The sequence below is a fragment of the Atractosteus spatula genome, chromosome 5 (genome assembly GCF_055471065.1).
Source record: "Atractosteus spatula isolate fAtrSpa1 chromosome 5, fAtrSpa1.hap1, whole genome shotgun sequence".
Classification (NCBI taxonomy): domain Eukaryota; kingdom Metazoa; phylum Chordata; class Actinopteri; order Semionotiformes; family Lepisosteidae; genus Atractosteus; species Atractosteus spatula.
In genome coordinates, this window is record NC_142710.1 from 21,462,191 (window position 1) to 21,482,063 (window position 19,873).

The 19,873-nt window shown below is 38.8% G+C and overlaps 1 protein-coding gene across 2 annotated transcripts in view; it reads right to left on the minus strand.

Annotated features, from left to right (window-relative positions):
* Window positions 1-16,611, minus strand: part of exoc6 (exocyst complex component 6) — a 65,608-nt gene extending 48,997 nt beyond the window's left edge. The window contains exons 1-2 of one of the 2 annotated variants that reach the window (XM_088916369.1): window positions 16,485-16,611; window positions 1,141-1,312 (exon numbers count right to left, since the gene is read on the minus strand). In XM_088916369.1, the coding sequence (XP_088772495.1) occupies window positions 1,141-1,312; window positions 16,485-16,582 (270 nt within the window). In that variant the 5' untranslated portion in view covers window positions 16,583-16,611. The remainder of the gene's footprint in view (window positions 1-1,140; window positions 1,313-16,484) is intronic. The other variant, XM_088916368.1, reaches the window with a different exon arrangement.
* Between the last annotated feature and the right edge of the window lie 3,262 nt (window positions 16,612-19,873).

Here is a 19,873-nt window from a genome sequence, read left to right on the forward strand (position 1 = left end):
TATTAAACTCCATGACTTCAGTAAAACATCCACCTCAACTTTAATGGCACTTCCATGGCTTGCACTAATAATAAGTCATATCTGCAACTTCTCACGTACTCCTCAGGTATTGAAACAGATTTCCTTAGTCATTATTGGGTTTGGTGGATGAATATAATCAGTGCCTTTATATCGCTCTGAAGTTAGGCCAACAGCTCCCACACAGCCTTTGAAATGGTGACTGCAATCAGACCTGGTGATTGCAGAGACCCAGCACACTCTCACTTACAGCGAACATTATGAAAGACTGCCTGGACATGCTTGTGCCAGAGAGCCATTTTTATTCATGTAGGTGACTAAGCCTGTGCTTGCAGCATTTGTGAGCACCTCACTCTGCAATATAAATGCTAATACGGAGGGTTTCTCAATCGGCTCATCTTCTCTTTAAACCAGGGTCACACAGAGCTCAAGGGACGGCTGGACACACACTCGAGAAGAGTATAATGTGATACTGCTTCTGCTAAGGGGATTCTTTGCTTAGGGTATTAAGCAATGGGATTAAGAGGCGAGCCTGAAGAAAGACAGGGGCACAATGTGCCCCCACCCCAGCATGAAAGGTATGCTGAGCTCTGAAGTCTGCATATTTGTAATTCTGGGGGGAAAGCCTCAAGCAGAACTGTAGTGACCTCTGTATACTACTACCCTTCATCGGCTTTCTGCTCTAAACCCTTTCCATCAATGGCCAGAACAAGCAAACCAAGCCACTGCTCAGGAGCAAATGCAAAAACATTGATGCACAAAACCCCATTGAACAGCATGGCTGTGCATCAGCTGGTCTGCAGCTTTTCCACTCATTCACGTCTCCAGCTACTGTGTGAAGAGCAAGTAAGTTAGCGCAAAAGGACTGAGAAAACATCTATAGGCAAACAATGGATCACAGTTTAATGCTGGTCTACATTATATTTGATAACTATACTATTAGAGTGCACTGATAACTGCCAGCTACTGTGTTCACTATGTTACATCAAGTTATGTTATTTTGCAGGTTGAAATCCACGATGACACAAATAGGTGCATTAAAAAATTCAGTTCATTAAAATTTAAAATGAATAATTACGGCAGTAACATACAAAGAATGTAATGAAGAAATATATTTCTTACCATTAGTTTTTCTGCATCGGCTCTGACTTTCAGCAGCTCTGTGATAGCATCCACAAACCCCTGATGGTGAAAATTGCACATTTTTTCAATCTCCCGGTCATGGTTGCGTATTCGGGCATCGAGTTTCTCCATAAACCTCTTGTGTGCATTTGGCTGGTCATCATAGACAGACCTGAAATACATTAGAAAAGGCAAAAAAAAGTTAAATGCTAAAATTTTGTTTGACACAGAACTAATTAACCCGGTTATCTAGCTAATATGAGTCCAGTGGCAGACTGAGAAAAGTATTCTGCCACCCTAGTGCCATCAGATAAAAACGAATCCCAAAACCTTAGGCGCCAACTTCTCAGAATTATCTGGACTGCCTGCCTTAAAATGTATTTACATTAACAGAGCATATTTCTGCTGTGATCTCCTCCACATTACCTTCATTAATGGTAAGAAAGCACTTCTTATCATTAATGAGGGCCTTGATTAAGGAGGGCACAGTCTTTTGTGTTGCACTCCTGCTGAAGTTATTCACAGCATCATCAACCCCCAGTGATACAGACTTGCTCCAATCTACATAGTTCTTCTTGACAGAGCTTATCATTAGCAAACATCTTACATGGTCCTTATTTTGCTCCAAGCTATGGGCTGACACATGTCTCCCGTGCTTTTGAATCCAATCTAACGCATGACCCATCTGGCAAATCCTCTCTCAATAAATACAGATCCTGCCCTTCTGGAAAACTTTATTCAGTCCCATCCTTTCGCATCTTTGTTTTTGAAAACAGCTGTACCCTTCTCCTCATTAAGGATGAGCCACGTGAATGTTCAAGTCTGCTGTAGCTGAAAGGTCCGAGTTGTCTCAAGCTCTGCTCCTGCCGGCTCCCTCAGCACTGTTAAACCTTTCTGTTACTATCAGAGGTCAGATTAAGTACAGATACCAGGGCTTGTGAGATTTGTGGAATGGTGGCGTGATGACCGAGGGAAGCTATTGCAGAGCAAACTTGGGTGACTTCTGCAAATGATTTTATGATCACAGGTCATTAAAAGACACCTCACCTGAATGACACCTAACCAGCTGTCAGATACGTTTTGAATGTGAAGTCCAAGACAAGACAGAACTTTATTTTATTTAGCATTGGGGGCACAATCCTTGCCAATCCTGATCTCACAGATGCATAAAAATGCATTCACTGCTGTTTCTACAAGAATATAATTACAAATATTGGAGGTGCCTGAGCACACACTGCAGCCACAGAGCTGGTGCCTCTGCTCAACATTCTGAAATCAGCAGCTGACATAATCTAGTGGTAATATTTGAAAATTAAGATTAAGGACAAACTGACTGAACACTACATAAAGATAAACACATACAAAAGGATATTACATTTTTCACCCATTGTGTTAAGAAGTGTATAAAACACCCTCGAAAGTGTGCATCTTTCATACCAAGACAAGATACGCAAATAGTCTGCTTGCGAGACTTTGTAACATTTTCCCCATTTTGATCAAAAATGAGGCTGGTAAGGTTGAAAATCCAACTGAATAAGGTGAAAGATCTCATAAGTGTGTACAGCTGACCTCGGCACCTTTCTACTTCAGAGGATCAACGGGTTTTCTAGTCCATCCACACTAGAGTAGGCTTTGCTAAGCTGCACATGTCTGACGAATAAATGTGCATCATTAAGACTCCAGTGCTTTTAAAGCAGCGGGCACTGGAAACACTCCATAAAGACCACAACAGAAATGCCACAGCTGGATCCCACACAGGGACCAGGGGCAGAGCAGGAGCCATGAGCAGTCCGATTGTGTGAGCAGCTACTAGACCAACTAGTCATCATCCTTCATTGGCAGGGGCTACTTCCAAGGTTTTCAAGATCTGTAAGATACACAGTTAGCAAACCAGGAAAGTCCCGGGAGTGTGCAGGCAGAGAGGGGACTCACAACATCCCTTTCTTCAGAGGCAGCCTTGCTAGCCTAATCATCAACATTCCACTTCCTCTCTCCAGAGAGAACCCAGCTACTGCTGCAAGGGATCAGTCATCGTGCGTGGCAGGAAAGCAACAGTCTCTGCTAATTTGTCTTGGGATCTTCATGCAGCTCGTACTTCATAACACTGCCATTGAATAATCCTGAGAGCTACCAGAAAACAATTAGAATCTCAGTGCCCCAAACTCAGATTCCACTGCCATAAAGCTACAAAACTATACAGAAAAAGACACATTTAAATGACTGCATTTATCTTAACAGCACTTTTTCATGCAGTATCTAGCTGATGCATTGAGGTGTGTATACAGAATCTCAGGTAAGTACCATTTGATACAGGAAAGCAAATGACAACATGACACAAGCTATTACCTTTTCATTTTTAAGGGAACACAGCAAGAATGGCTTATCTAACTGAAAGGACATCTGACAAGTAAACAGGGACTGGTTTATCATCAGTCTGCCCCTGCACTTTCAACTCTTAGCTTGGAAAGCTTGCTATCCTCATGGGTAATTATTTGGTTCAAAGACTTATCTAAATTGAGCAGGTGTTCCTCGTCTTATTAATACAATGTGTCACTGGGATTACTTGGAGGCACACATAACCAAATTCGCCAGCAGCACTGGGCCAGTTCAAATCACCCAAGAAGATAGTGTAGACTACTGTTGTCTCTCATGCACGGAAGAAGGAAATTCAGGAACTTCACATCGCTCTTTAAATTCCATTCATCTCCATGGGATACACTTTGATCCTGCATAAACAGGGATTTGCAACTACTGTAAATATGCTTTTAAAACGGCACAAACAAAATTATACACGAGACCTTAAAAAAAAGAAGAAGACACCTATTTAGCATGTTCCAACAGACTCAAAAGATGAAAAAGATGAAACAAATCAAAGTGTGCCCCTAGACTATATTTCATGATAGTATGACGTTTATTTTTTCAGGCTAACAAGAAATGCATCTTTTTGTTCATCAGAGGAGACAAAAAGAAAGAACTGTTTTGTCTGTTTGAAAGAACATAATTACAAGGCTCTTTCAATCCTGAGTAGCACGTTTTGGTTGATTAAACAAAAAAATTTGGAGACAAAGTTAGTTAAATGCTTGTCTGCAACTGCGCGATTTGCAGCGTACACTAAAATCACAGTAGACATTCTGGCTGTGGTTAAAAAAAACTAGATGTCTACTTTTTTATCCCTGATTTTTTCACAAAGAAAATAAATGCCTTTTTATATCATTTTTGTTCTTTTTTTTTTACTAGCTGAATTCCATGTAACAATTTTAGGCTTGATTCCACCTGGTGGACAGACTTGTAACTGCGCCAACGGGAACTTCAGTGAATGAAGGACATAAACATCCCATCCCATAGTAGTTTTATTTTAAACACAACACATTTTATGTATGTAATTAATTAAAAAGCAATACAATTAAGAACAATATAATCGCACTAGAAAGAAGCAAATTAAAAACTGCAGAAGCACGGGTTACACACAAAAGTCAATTCACTAGAAAGCAACGAATACACCAGCAGTGAATCCAGGCCACAGTTATTATTTAGGGAAGGTTTGATGGTATAGCCTAACTCTCCTTTAACCATTGCAGTGTGAAATCGTTTTTTATAACTATGTGATTTAATTACTAAGATAATTTATTACTGGTTGCACATTAAGAAAATACATACGAAATACGTTTCATACCTTAAAACACAGTCCACTTTCCATTAAGAGCTGGACTTTCCTAAGGTTTCATGTCGCCACCTAGTGTCAAGCTAGTAGTACTCATTTAAACACCAAAGCCAATTCTCGGCTAGTTTGACTCATGCTTGGCAACTGTGATACATTTTTAAGTATTCGTGTGAACTTAGTAATACACTATTGAACATGAAATATGTTTTCCTATGCTACATTATTAAAGAAAACACTTCACGAATGAACAAATATTATTAACCACATTTAGTGGATGTAAATTAATCGCATTAATAACAATTCTAATTAACAAAATAACAACCATGGTGTCTTATTACACATTCATTCCTTTTATAGCTATGAGCTTATTTCAGACACATGGCAAAAATTAAAACCCGTTGTCCTTTTCTGTTCCATTCTTTCATTTTATTCTTGCAAAAGTTTAAAGCAATATTTTTAAAATAACGTCCTTGTACGTCTCTGTTGTTAAATAAACCCTTTTTATGGGTTGGTTACGAAGGAAAACGGCCGCAAGGGGTCAGTATGCACCATGTGATGTAGCATGAATAGGCGGCACGTTCATCACCTGGTGTAGCACGCCTCCTAGTGATCAATTCACACGTAATCTTAACCAAAACAGATAACCGCTTGGATATGATATTGTTGACCACTTTTCAAACGAAATAGGTTTATCTGTTCAAAAAACAGGTTTGAACTTCAGACTGATGTTGGTCCTAACCTTCTGGCTTTTTTCCCTTACACCTTCCTTGTTCTGTTACTTGACGTTATTTCTTATCTAAGTCCCGTCTAAACTCCCAGCTCTCTTTATTTCACTAGCAAGGAGCTGCGGAATGTACCTGGCAAGCTAGGCAGACAGCTTTTTTAAACGTCCCAGACATTACAGTATGTGACAGAGGCAGTAACTATTTTTATAGAATGTCTACAATGATTAACATGACAAATGACTAGCAATTTCCCGTCTATTTTACAATGGTGGGTGTGTTTTGAGAAATAAAAACATTCAATACAGCCAGAATTCCACAAAGTACTCTTGGAGCTTAACAAAGTCTGTATATTGCTTTCAATTTAGATAAAAGAACAGACATGTGTCATGATGCAAGCTGAGTCTTCTAACATCCTTTCCCTATCTCTGCTGGTACAGACCCAAACAATAGGTTTTAACTATTATTATTGTGGCAATTCACTTTAACTAGCCCTTGCCACCACAGATAGGAACATGTCTGTAACCACTGAGTTTATCTCACGATAAAAACATATCCATTATCATACCATCTGCAAATACAAATCACACAACTGCTGTTCTAGTGTTCTGTTCTAGAACTAAGTGTTCTTAGCATAATTAACCTAGGTATAACTTTTCACAGTTTCAAATCAAGGAATATGCAATTAATAATAATGTAATAATGTTATAATGTTCCTTTATTAGCCCTATACAATTTCTTGCATTAGGAATTCATCTTTTCGCATACCCCAGCTTGCTCTCCATGAGACACAGACACACAGACAGGGAGAGAAGCTTGGGGTCAGAGCGCAGGGTCAATCATTGTACAGCGCCCCTGGAGCAGTTGGGGTTTAGGGCCTTGCTCAGGGGCCCAGAGGAGTAGGATTCCTCTGCCAGCTGCGGGATTTGAACCGGCAACCTTCCAGTCACAGGCACAGATCCTTAGCCACAGAGCCACCGCTCCGCCTGTGATAATAATACAATTATACTATGTATTAATTAACAGCACATAAATACAACAATACATGCCTTGAGATATAATTTGTAAGAGGCTCAATGTAAGACAGTAGACCTCAATGACATTATAAATATTATAAAATTATATTGTATCATAAAAAGAGCCAAGCTCTCGGCTTAACACAACGTTCAGGTCCTCTTGGCCACATTGAATCAAGGGGACAAGGAGCACAAAGCTAAGCTGACATTTCCATTTCTTCTATTGTACATGTGGAAATTCCAAAAAATCCCTAAATGTTCTGGCAAAAACATAAAAGCAGTAATTTATTAAAGACAAAAAAATAAAGCTTAATGCAGTAACACTGTATAGCACAAAGCAGACAGATTTCTACACTTTTTTTCTAAAGTTTTCTAAGACAGGCCAGAATGGCACCAAGATAAGCACAAGGATATGAGTTAAAACCTAAAACTTTCAACCATTAAGCAGTGCTGAGAGGCCACAATATGAGCTTTTCTCTACTTTCGCCATTGTGTTTCTCTACAACTATTTTAATGCTAGTCTTGAAACACAAATTCAGCAGAGGAAGAACATTGTATTCCTTAATCAGGATTACCCGAGCAAAGCAGAAACCCAGCACCAACCCATGTTAACGAGAGCACTGGACATTGAGGCCTCATCTTTATCTGCTCAGAAGATGCTGGATCTAAAGTCCAACAGCTATAGCCTTGTACTAGCTGGACCTCTACAGAAATGGTGAGGGCAATAAAGACTCCTTCAAAACATACATCACCATTAAACACACAGTAAAATGAAGAGAAGAAGGTGGTTTCTAAGCTCTTACAAAACAAGCTCACAAAGCTACTGTTGATACCATTCTCCTGATAAAACTTTGAGTAAGCCAATTTAAGTCAGAAGATTAGATAGGTAAACACATCTAAAAGCAATTAACATTTAAACCACCATACAGCTTCAGTTTGCTATAGAGATTGCTGCTTGGTTTCTACAAAAGACACATAAAATGATGCAAGACATGTAAATTGGCTTTAAATTATTAACCTTCAACACCAAAAAAAGGATAATGCTTTAATTGTGCACTGATCTCCTGCAAAGCTTTATTTCCATTTAGCTTTCAACAAGCTGGAGGTCTATTGCCTCAGCTATCACTTTTGTATATTACACAGATTATCGGAATTGATAAAGCACACAATAACCCAACTGTGACAAGGAACAGCTATTTAGTTTACTGCACAAGTACAGACTACAGCCCAATACTTCTGCAGCGCAATAAAAAAATAATCAAAGCTGTAATAAAATGTTTGGTCTGAAGATGAGTTACTGAGTGACTTCATGGCTGAGACACTGTTTTTTTTCTGAGGCAGGGTGGATTTTACTAAAAGAATGGTCATACTTAACCACCATTATGACTAATTCTTTGTGTTTAATTTCAGGGAGCACAGTGCCTTACAGTATTCTAGTGGACTGCGTTGCCATGGTGATCACTTGCACCAAATGCTGAACTAACACTGTCATTTGCCTTACAAATTCACACCTCTCAAAGCTGCATCACTTATACTACACATCTGCTCCCTTTCCACTCAGCTCACAGTGCAACACACTGACAACCAGTGATTCTGCATTATCTTCGTCACCATCAATATTTTACATTCTGTATACTACCGTGCTAACCTCATTGAGGGTGACGAGGCATTGAGAAAAATTGGATTAAATATTGCGCGGCTTTTGTTAGAAATTAACATTTTGATAAATGTATAGGGTGGATCCAAGTCCCAGATGAGACATTACTAGTGTGCCCAGATTGTTACAGCAAACCCAGCTACATAAACTGGTACCAAATATTATATACATATAAAAACAGGTATTTCTAACATATACAAATCACTTAGGAAAAAAGTATTTGGCAAATAAAACACTTTTTAAATTAATAAATTGTGAAAGGGCTATACATTTTAAAAAACTGTTGCAAATTAAAAATACAACAAAACGTTTCTGTCTTTTGAACAATGTTTATTCTATATGAATAAGAAATATTTCCTTATAGTAAATATCTAAAAAGGAACAATGCAGTACAGTGGGAACTGACATCACTGTGTGAGCTGCGTAGGAACAAGTAGGGTTAATTCAAATGACTACAACGGAACGTTTTGGCCTGGGAGCCTGGTGAACGTGTGAATTTTACTGTGCAGTGCATTGTCAGAGTCCCTCCTATTGTGTCTATTTATTTTTGATTCATGTCGTCCAAATTCAAATACTTACACACCTGCAGCCTCTGGGGACTGATCTGTACTTAGGCAAACTCATTACTGTCTGAGCAGCTCTGATGCACCTAAATTCCTGGAGCACACTGCATGCTGACATTTGATATTCAGCAATGTAGAACCATAAATAATCAGAGTTATTGCACCATAATGAAAGGCAGACACAGTGTTACTGGCACATTGCAGAGAGAACCAGAAACCAGTGTGCTCACTGACTATGCCCGTGTGAAAGGCATAAATGCCCCCACAGAGCTAGTGTAAGGTATTTAGAAATGGCATGTGATACAAACGTATCACTTCATCTGAACATATTTACAAAACTAAGAAAAATGGGTAGAAACAATGTCGAAGTCAGACAAAACTTACAGCTCAGAATTTCTAAATTTACTGTTATTGAGATCTTCAACAAAGAAATATGTTTTGAACAATGCGTCTTTTTCAAAGTTTTTTTGTTATATTCTAGAAACCTTAGTTTTAACTCAAACAAACTAGGGACAGTAAACAGTCAGAAGAGCTGATTAAAAGACCTGTCACTGGCTCGTGCAGCAGGAGATATTTTCAAACATACAGCACTGCTGCAGAGCTTCTTAAATACAGCAGAGTACACTGAACCCAGACTGGAAAAATGTCCAAGCTTTCAAACAGTTCAGCCTCACAGTGGCCAATGAAACAAATCCTGCTGCAGGTGCTTCCTGTGAGTGTGCTGTCTCACATGAGAAAGGCCCTGTATTGCTGCCCCAAGCAATTCCACGGCCACCCCGCTGCGCCCCGGCCTGCCCCGGCCTCGGGCGACTGCTCGGGCAAACGCCACGACTGCACAGGACTCCTGCAGGCAAACGTGGTTCCCAACCGCTCTCCTGGTGGGCCAAAGTCAAGCCAAATCTACAGCAGCTTAAGAGCTGGAAAAAGCTGTTCAACTGCTCCAATAAGTCCAAAATGCAGCTCAATTGGCTTGTTAACTGGATTGCAAACCAGCAGACACAGTAAACCTCAAGCACTAGGGTCAGGCACCCACAATGTTGACGCAATTTTTAAAGCACCTATGTGTCAATACTCTTAGAGCACTCAAAACTGATGTCGCTCCTCAAGTCTAAGAGCAACGTGATGAGCTTCAGGACAAATGAAACATTAGCTAAAAAGCACTATTTATCAAAACATGAACAAAAAAGCATGTTGTTTTAAATCTAATCTCTGATCTAATTTCCCTATTCTATACAGCTCCACTCCAAAAGGGTCCTGCTGCTGCTGAACTGTATATAACCTTAAAACTTTGTCTGCCGAAAAGCCAGAGAAGAGCCATTTTTAGGACAATATAATCTTTAAGCTTGATTTCTTATTTTTTTATCTTCAAAAATAAATATGGCAAAAATACAATATTGCCTGCACATCTGACGATCTGACTTACTCAGCAGCCATTATACAGAGGTCACCATGGAGTCCAGTTGTCAGCAATTTAAATATTCTATTTTAAAATTCCATTCCTGCCTCCAATAGAAAATCCTGCCTGACTGTAAGCCAAGAAATCCTTAACAGAGACCTGCCTGGAGTCCATGGTTCAGCAGACTCACGGTACAGTATGATACAGAGTTCGCAAATGAGAAAAACAACAAGGAACAGAGGCTGCAGCTATGAAATGACTACACGGGGAATTTGACAAATGTTAGAATCATTTCGTAAAAAAAACATGAAGCAAACAAACTAAACAATGTAAGCAATGACTGCAGATATTTATCAGTAATGACCTTGCTCTGATTTCATAATACTGTCATCAAAAGGCTTTCAACTGGACCAATGCCCTACAGACTATGGAAATTAGTCAAATGTAATGAATACTCCCAAAAGACCAAAATAACATGAAGATTTAAAGTCTTTCTCTCATTCCCTGAACAATTCAGCAACTTCAAGTCAGACAAGCCATCAGGATATGAGGCTTCATTTGCTTTGTAACTTGGGTCTTCCAAACCACATAATCTTCCCAGCAAAGCTCCACGTTAAGTTCTTTTAAGAAGCAAAGACAAAGCAGTGCTTTAAAAATTAAACTGACTCATTACACATATTTTTCTATTATTGCGTTATCTTATTCTTTATCCTCCAGAAAAATAGCACTTGCATTGTTTTCCTGCATGTGCAAATCCCCTAAATTGTTCTCACTAATAATATCCTGTTTCTATAAAGAGGAAAGGGCTGAGCGCAATTTTTCAGTTAACATTGCTTCCTATAGCCAGGGTCAATACACCCTTGTAATGACACTACCGTTATCATTGTGCATGAGGATAAGCGCTGTACATCGCAAACAGTGGTTAATGGACATCCTCTACACAGAAACACTAGCTGTTAATCAGCAGCCCCATATTTGCAATAAGTTTCCTCCTTCCTGTTTTTAGTTTGCAGACCAAAAGGATGTCTCTTCTTGCCAAGCCCTCGTTGCTGCAGAGTGAGATAAAACAGGGAACTACTACAGCAAGAGGTCTGAAACAATAACCACGTCTCTTCCCTCAACCTGGGCAACTCAGGGTAAGTTTCAGTAAAAGCGATTCAGAGTCTGGGATACAAATGCAAAAGAAGGCCTAAATCAAGGGTGGCCAATGTGAGCTGCATGGCTATACCTGGAGAAAAGCAAGGCCACAGAGCTGGAGGAGCAGCAAAGAAACCTACAAGAATTTGAGCCATCAGTGTTTCATCACCAGGATTTCATAATCGCCAGACTACTGCTTTGCTATCACTAAGGCCACCCTGAAATAAAACACTTGAAAGTGTCAATATTAAAGTTATCAATTAATGCACTGCAAATGATAACTGTCAAGTCTTCTTCAAACCAAGATCCAATAGATTCTGTATCATGACAAATGCAACAAATGTTTATATTCAGTTTAATCTTATAAAGGACCTATCTATTTATGTCAAGGAAAACAAAAATATTTGTAAGGCATTAGAGAAGAAAAAGGGCAAATAACAGCGCTTAGTTAAGAGATCACACAGAAACCTGTTAACACAGAATTTGTAACTTCACAGGTACCTTATGGTATGCCAAATGCATTTAAAATGTGATAAAAAATAGATCTTCAATTCCCTCAATAATGTTAAGAAACTGCATTGTGTCTGTTCAGCTAAACTGTATATGTAGATAAGGTTAAAGCTTCTATTATTCCAATTATTTTCTCATTCCTCAGGGACTGTGTTTCCAAGGAAATGCTTCACAATTGTGTCTACAGTGGTCGAGTCAGATCTCTGAAATGCACCGTTATACTGTACGTTTTTAATATTCTTCTCAGCTTTGAAAAAGAAGTTAATTTATTGTGCATTTGAGGAATAGGAAAAAACTTAGACTTAGCCAACTGAGTAATACAGGGTTCACCTTTAAATTCAGACACTACAAGGTTATATACATTTGGGTAGTGGGGTGGGGTAGTGTTAAAGGCTTCAAATTTTTATTGGAAATGAAAGTATTTTTCAATGAAAATTTTCATTGAAAGTAAACCAGACAAATTAAACAGGTAAGAATTTCTTAAGCTTTTAAAGACTTTGCATTTATCGGCCAGTAAGCTGTGAGCCGATACAATGATAATGTATTACAGAGGGGTTTTGAAATCCAGAATATGCTCATCAGAACAGAAAAGGGCTTTCAATCGATTAAAAATACATCTATTATGCATGCCTGCAGAGGCTAATCTATTATAAAGATCACGGTTCCATTAATCCAGTCTACTTATAGACCATATTGTAAAAAAGATGGTAGAGAGCACTTTGAAAGCCAGTGGCAACCAGGTTAAAGAGAGCTAAAGTCAGAATTCAGATATCATTGAAAAGGAATGACAAAAAACTGCAACTAGCAAGTTTTACGTTTCAGAACTCTCCTTTGACCTTATCACCTGACTCAAATGTTCCTTCTTTCTTTTACAATACATCTAGTGTTCTGTGTTTTCAGGGTTTATTTTAAAACAACTTACTTCCCTTTAAAAGGCAATTAACTGCCACTGTGACTTCACTAGATTCCAATTCAGTAAAACTTACTCACCAGCCTCTGGGTATTGAATGGCGTTATCATTATTACCCATAATTATTGAAAACACTGTCTATAGTGTACATAATCACAACTATTTTCTCCATTGTGTTGAAAGGAACACTGCTGGAAAGCCCGGCTCAACATCAATTGAAAAAAGAGCAACAACATAAGCCTGTATCAGTTGAGAAAGTGCAGAACGGAAAGATCAACGAAACAGGCTCTGGGATTAGCGAGCAGGGTCACCTGTAAACTGTGCCTGAGGGACTCATGAGACTCGGCACTGCATCCGAGATGATAAGAGGAAAGCAGCTTGTCTTGTTTCCTAATTAGCCAACTTTAGCACCTTTAACTATGGAAAGGAATCTATAAAAGATGTGTTTAAAGGCATATCAACCAACAATGTAACATGTATCATGTTAATATCAACTGGCAAATTTAAAATGTCAGTAATTTTAAAATGTCAGTAAAACCAGTCTTATAAAACACAGTATTTGCTATAAAGCTCTTGGTAAAATTCACTTATGCATGATTGCTTTAAATTGACCCATTCTAATTCATACATAAAAATGTATTTAAAACAACAGCAGTTACTAATAAATTCTCACAAAAATATTGTTAATACCAACAGTTATCTTTACTTACACTACAGCTGGACAGTTAATATTGTGCACAAGGATCGTAAATGTAATTTATAAATATTTTACAAGTGCAATGTATTAATAGTGTGACATCAATGAGATAAAAGACAACCTTTACTGTAGATTAATTGCATATAAGTAATCCTGACCATAATCTGACCCTCAACACTAACCCATATGTAATAATTGGTAGATTTGTATATAAAATATTAATAACATGTTAATAAATCATTTATAGATAGAAATCTGATGTGACCATTGCATATTACAGTAAGATGGAGTGATTGATTGATCGATTAATTACAATTGCAATGACTGGGTTATTAATTGAGTCAAAGAAAATGCAAAAACTAAAACACTGAAAAAGCTTGCTAATACAATCGTGCATATCCTGTTGGTGATACAGGATGTTTGTAGATAAAATGGCAGAATTATGAGCTATATCATTTTTTCCTCAGGTTCTTTTTATATCTCCGGGCCTTACTGTAAACCAGTTTTGTTACACAATGCAATTAGGATACATTTTAGTCCCCCAGTCCACAATGAAACCACGGCAGTTATGAACTGATGCAATCCTTGTGAGCAATGCTCTGTCCTGGACCTCCACTGCCAGTACAGCAGGTGCTCACCATGAGCATTTCTACACGGCAGTTATGCTCTGTGGATTAGCCAGTGTTATATATTTCCATGTCAAAAGGCCTGCCCTAGTCAATACGCAAAGCCAATTAGATTCCCACCTGTGATTGAAGACACCTTTTAAGATTAAGGACTTTAAAAGGTGAATTTAACAGTGAGCTAAACAGACAGTATCTGACAGAGGAGTGATTAGCAAGTCTCACTTGGATGAACTGGGGTTAACACAATCTTAAATCTATTCGAATTGAATTTGCACATGAGTATGGGAAAATCTGGGTATGGCATGGAGGCGCAGTGATTAGCATTGCTGCTTAATTCCAGACCTAGGGTGCTATCTGATACACAAAACTGGTCCTGGTGTGTGTGTCTGTGTTTGTGTCTGTGTGTGCCCTGTGACGGATAGACATCCCATCCAGGGTGTATCCTGCCTTGTGCCTGTTGCTTGCTGGGATAGGCTCCGGATACCCCGTGATCCTGAACTGGTTGGAGCAGTTAAAAATCAGATGAATGGTTATGTTGTAATGTACCACAGAACAACTGCATTTCAGCCAATGCACGAACAATGACACTAAGGTTTTCAGAGTCAAGCTGTTCAAACTAGCTTTTTGTTCTTCCATCCAGTATGCTTTCAATATGCTGTGAAAGCCATACTGAGGCTTGAAGCCACTCCAGTACAGTTCAGTGCAGCTGAGAAAACCATCTCCTTCATTGGACCACTGAGTTAACTAATCTGAACAATTGAAAAGAACTGGCTGTGCCAATGCCAATGGCTAGACTGTAAAGCCCGATACATAGGTACAGTTATATCATTTTTACTGTGCATTTAAACACAATCTCGAAAATACATAATACATTTGGAGCATTAAAATCCCATTACAGAATTTTTCACAAAAAAGAACCTTCTACCAGTAAGGAAGAGAAACAGAAAAACTCCACAAAACTCTAACGCACCAACACTGAAAATCAGATCTACAGTGTGCTTAAGAGGAAACCCACAGAGCACCTCCACAAATCAGGGCGATTCGGTAATTGTGACCTACTTCACAGATAAACGAATGGGAGAAACGATCCCTTCAGTGAGGGACACACAAAAATACCTTTTCCGCCTTCAAATTTTAAAATGAACTAGGTGCTCGATGAGCATTTTCCTTAGCTACCAAAAGATGGTGTATCCGTTGTGCTTTTAAAGGCATGTGTATTTCATGAAATCAATAACTCTTGCAGCAGGTGACGCAAAAAATCTAATGCCAGTACTCTGAAGACGCACAGCAACTGTAAAAAAACGTGCGTTTGAACTATTATAAGGTATGCCACACAATATATTATGCACTAAATAGGGAAGGGAATCGGTACCATCATTAATTCATTTTGCTTCGGCAGAGCTTTGACGTTATAAGGCACTACATGCCCATACATGCCAAAAGGGATTTTTTAAATTTCCTAAAAACCCCCTTCCTTTCTTATCCATTTTAATTAAAAATAAATATTTCTTTGTTCTCCAGAAGACAGGTTCAACGGTATAATTAACCCTCCTGAAATTGAACATTTTTAAAATAAAAAATGTCTGCCGTCATTAGTTGACCCGTGGTTTGTTCTGCAATTGTTTCAAGCGAAGATCTCAAGCAGGCTAAAGTCAAGATTTCTTGGTTGAATGGATGTCCTACCTAGATTTTTTCTATATATATTATGCCGTATTTAGTTAATACTATCTGTGCTTTGCTTCAGAAACTGGCCTTCAACATTCTCAAAACGCGAAATCACGCGCTTGCAGCATCGTGCTGAACGGATACTGAGAAGCGGATCATAAGCAAGCGCTACCCCTTATCGAAACAGCATCAGTTTATTTTCTGTGTAGTGTAACAACCTTCAGATATCCCACCACACCCACTTATAATAACAGTTTCTGAGACCAAATCATTCTAATCTCTACAGAATTTCACAAGATAAATGTACACAGTCGTACTGAAGCAGTTCTCATCGTATATTTCAGACAATAACAAGCATACATAAATTCATACAGAACCGCTATATGCAGAAACAACGGTCCTATGGCCCATATGCATTTACTCCCTTTCATTTAAACACTACCTACTCTTGCAATTTGCAGTTTTGTAAATCCCTAACACTTATTTCTAAAAATAACTATCGGGTTATCGTTTTGTTGACACTATTTCAGTATACAGACATAAATCGATAACGTAGTATACAAACGTAACGAGACATTGTGCTGTTTAATTGCGTTAGTATTTATTTCAAACTCGGAAGTAAGAAGCAGACGACTGCTTGTGCCGCAGTTCAGGAAGCTCAGCTGGTTAGCAGCAATAGCTAACAAAGGCCCGGCCGCTAAATTAATACACTTGCAAGGTCTTAGGTTAAAATTACAACCATGATTCAACGAAGGTGAGCACGACAAAACGTTTCTCTCCCTACCGAAGCGTGGGGCCGACGCAGGCAGTGTCTGTGCTCTCGATTTCCTGCAGGATACGTTCATGCTCGGTGATACTCTCCAAGGTTGCAGTCTCCGCCATGTTTGTTGTGCTCTCGGTGACAAAGTGACACTGCGGGGAATGAGAGTGTTGCCTGCAGTCGGCGCTAGGGGGCGAGTCGGCGGTGAGGTTGGCAGCAGGTGTTCGAAGGGGGAAGAATTGATTTTGCTGGATTAAGGATGTTCAGAGTATGTAGCCTATGTGTTCTTGCCTGCTTCAAACATACAATCATGGACGGCCATACACATGGTGATTCACATTTGCAGAAAATGAACATTCCCATTTAAACAAAGACCTATGCTTCGTTTGATTGGTTATTGAATTTCTTCATTACAGGGCTACCTTACAGTATTTATTAATGTTTGTCTCATGTAAATTGGCATCATATTAAAGTGTCTTTTTTCAGTGTGACGCGCACTCACACATACGCACCTTTTTTTCTCAAATGGGAAATACTCTTTATCGTTCCATAAAATGTTATTTACTCAAGTAACGGCGCTCTGGAGAAAAAGAACATCCTGGGAACGTTAAAGAACAGAAATAAATTATGCGACGTAAAAGGAAAAGAAAACACAATGTGCTAGATGTTGAGTACTTCAGGTGTGTGAATATGGCATCACAGACGAAACTTGTGGTTTTGTCTTCTTTCTTTTCACTCCACAGTGTGGAGTTATCCTCGCCTTGCTCCACTGCGGTGAAAATAGTATGTAGCATAGAACAAAATAACGGATCACAAGAGGATTCTTTATTTCTGTATTCAGTGTATAGTACGGTTAGATTAAATGATGCTATCTTAATGTTAAAAGTTCCATTCCGATCCCTTGGGAGGAAATACATTTTTTACCTACTAAGAAAAGAGAAATACACAGTACATTGTTCTTGTAAGAGTATGGTCAGGTCGGTTAGAAACAACTAAAATACTTGTCCCTTGGTATAATTAAACATGATAGGGAAAAGAGTGGCGAAATAGATCTCCTTAGACACATTTCAATGAAGCGTGTTTAACCTGAATCGAGTACAACAGCCTACATCCCGTAACATGTTCGTTTTCCTAATTTAAAAATGCGCAATAGCGGATATTATAAGGAAAAATCTCAGTTTAAGAGTGATAGTAATTGAAGGACAGCGTACTTTTGTTCGAACGTCCTACCAGGAAACACCACAGTTTATTCGGTTTAATTATTACTTCACAGAAGTTCACAGTCCATTCCGTGACTCTTACTCTATTTTTCTATTTTCCTAAATGCGACTATTGTTGAAAAGCGTTGCCATTTAAGTTCCAGGAATAACAGACACGAGCACACACTTAGAATTTTACTTTCCTTTCCTGCTTTAAATTTAAAAATGGGTTTAAGATCCCTACCTTAGAGTTGTTCCCAAAGGTAAGCCAAGTGTTTCTAGTTCTGCAAAAAAATTTTCATACACCTTATCTTCTCGATTCTCTTCCCCCAGGACACTGGGTGATAAGGACTTAATGGTTTTGTTGGCCATTGCGAGCTCTCAGAGTAAGAGAGGGAGTTTCGGTGAGGGCTGGATAGCTCGCCTGCTGCGGTCAGCAAAATACAGCGGCAGCAGAAGAAGCAATGTCCTTGTCATCCACAACACTCCGAACCCAAGAATCAGAATCTTCGTTGCTTATTTGTTTAATAACTATGTTAAATATCAGTTAACTATTGAATGTACTTATCCAAAATTAGGAGACAACATAGTCATTGTAATTGTAGGGATTTTGCTGAAATAGGAGAATAAGTAATCGTTTCTGTTTCTCTAAAAGTAATCTTATTCTCAAAAAACAACATTTTCCTTGCATGTCTTATCTTATTTCTACTTAATTTCAAAATGGACGTTGTATGGTTATTAAACATGAACCTCGGGAGGCAGCTACTGTACAATCCCCAAACTTTATAAAAGCGTATATTCGTTTTTTCCTCATAACATTTGGTATTTAATCCCTAACATGTCTGATGTTTTACACACATATACATTACTTGATTTTGTTTACTGTAAAACACATGCTACACAATAGGCACAAAGCCGTGTAGGTGATGTAAGCAAATTTACATTTATCTTTAAATCTACATTTTACTGATTTTCAAAAGAACCCCTAACAATGGGGGTTTCCTTATTGTACCGAGAAAAACAAGACATGCGTGTAAAGGAAACGTTTCTGGAGCACAGGAACACCGCGCGGCTAGATCGTATTGTAAGTTGGAACTCGTGTGCTGACATTCTCGCAAAGGTCATTTATCAGGCGGATACAGTGTCAGCGTTCATGATAAATCAAAGAAAAAATATCCCAATAAAGCCAGGATCCTCGAATCCTGAACATTGCAGGTCAGGGCTTCCACGTACGCCTGTGGATAACATTTCTTTTTTCTTCTGCTTCAACTCTCCTCACCCCCCCTCATTCCTCCTCCACCACCCCACACTTTTCTGAAACGCAGATTATGGTATCACAGGAAACTGAAACCCCCTCTCTTTTCTGATCAGATAAATGATACAGATATTTTTGTTAACTCTTGCCGTCCTGCGTTTGGACTTTCACTGTTCCAGAGCTACAGAAGAGAGCTCTCTCTTCGGTAAACTTTGAGGTTCCAAAGTTTACGAAACGCTGATCTTGGCGTTTTGTGGAACTATGTTAGCCACACTTTTGTCACATGACTCACAATTTGAAAATGTGATGTTATCCTCAATTCATTCCCTCTAATGGCTGCGTCTTCCCGGTGCCTATCCCGGTACCATCTGGTGCAAAGCCGAACTATACCCATACAGGACGACAGTCCATCGCAGGCCACAAACACAATTTCGATATCCCAGTTCGCAATCCTTTTAAAAGAAACCAGAACATGTGGAGGATATCCAGGCGGACAAAGGAATAACAGCAGCTTTTGGATCTGGACCTCAGTAGGAATCGAACCAAAATCCTAACCGATCGCCTGAAGAGCAGCATTAAATCTCACGTATTAGCAGTAGGTGTCTGGTTCCAAACTAAGGTATGAAGTTTTAACAGCCTTGACACTGACGAGTTGGCACTTTGAAGTAGGAGGAAAGACCCTTACCTGCGTTAGCAGATTATGGAAGTTTCAATTTGAAATAATTAGACTTTCACTCAGAAATATTATTTGAGCATTTATAATAATTGCAAAAATATGTCTGCATATGACAATATTTTGGAAAATTAGAACGCCCAATACATTGCATGATTCAAATATTTTGTTGATAGGTTTATATTTTCAAAATAATCTTGCATTTATAGGAAATAAAATTACCATGTTTTATGATTAGTAATTTTCTCATTAATGGGAAAAAACCCAATCTATTCTTTTCACATGT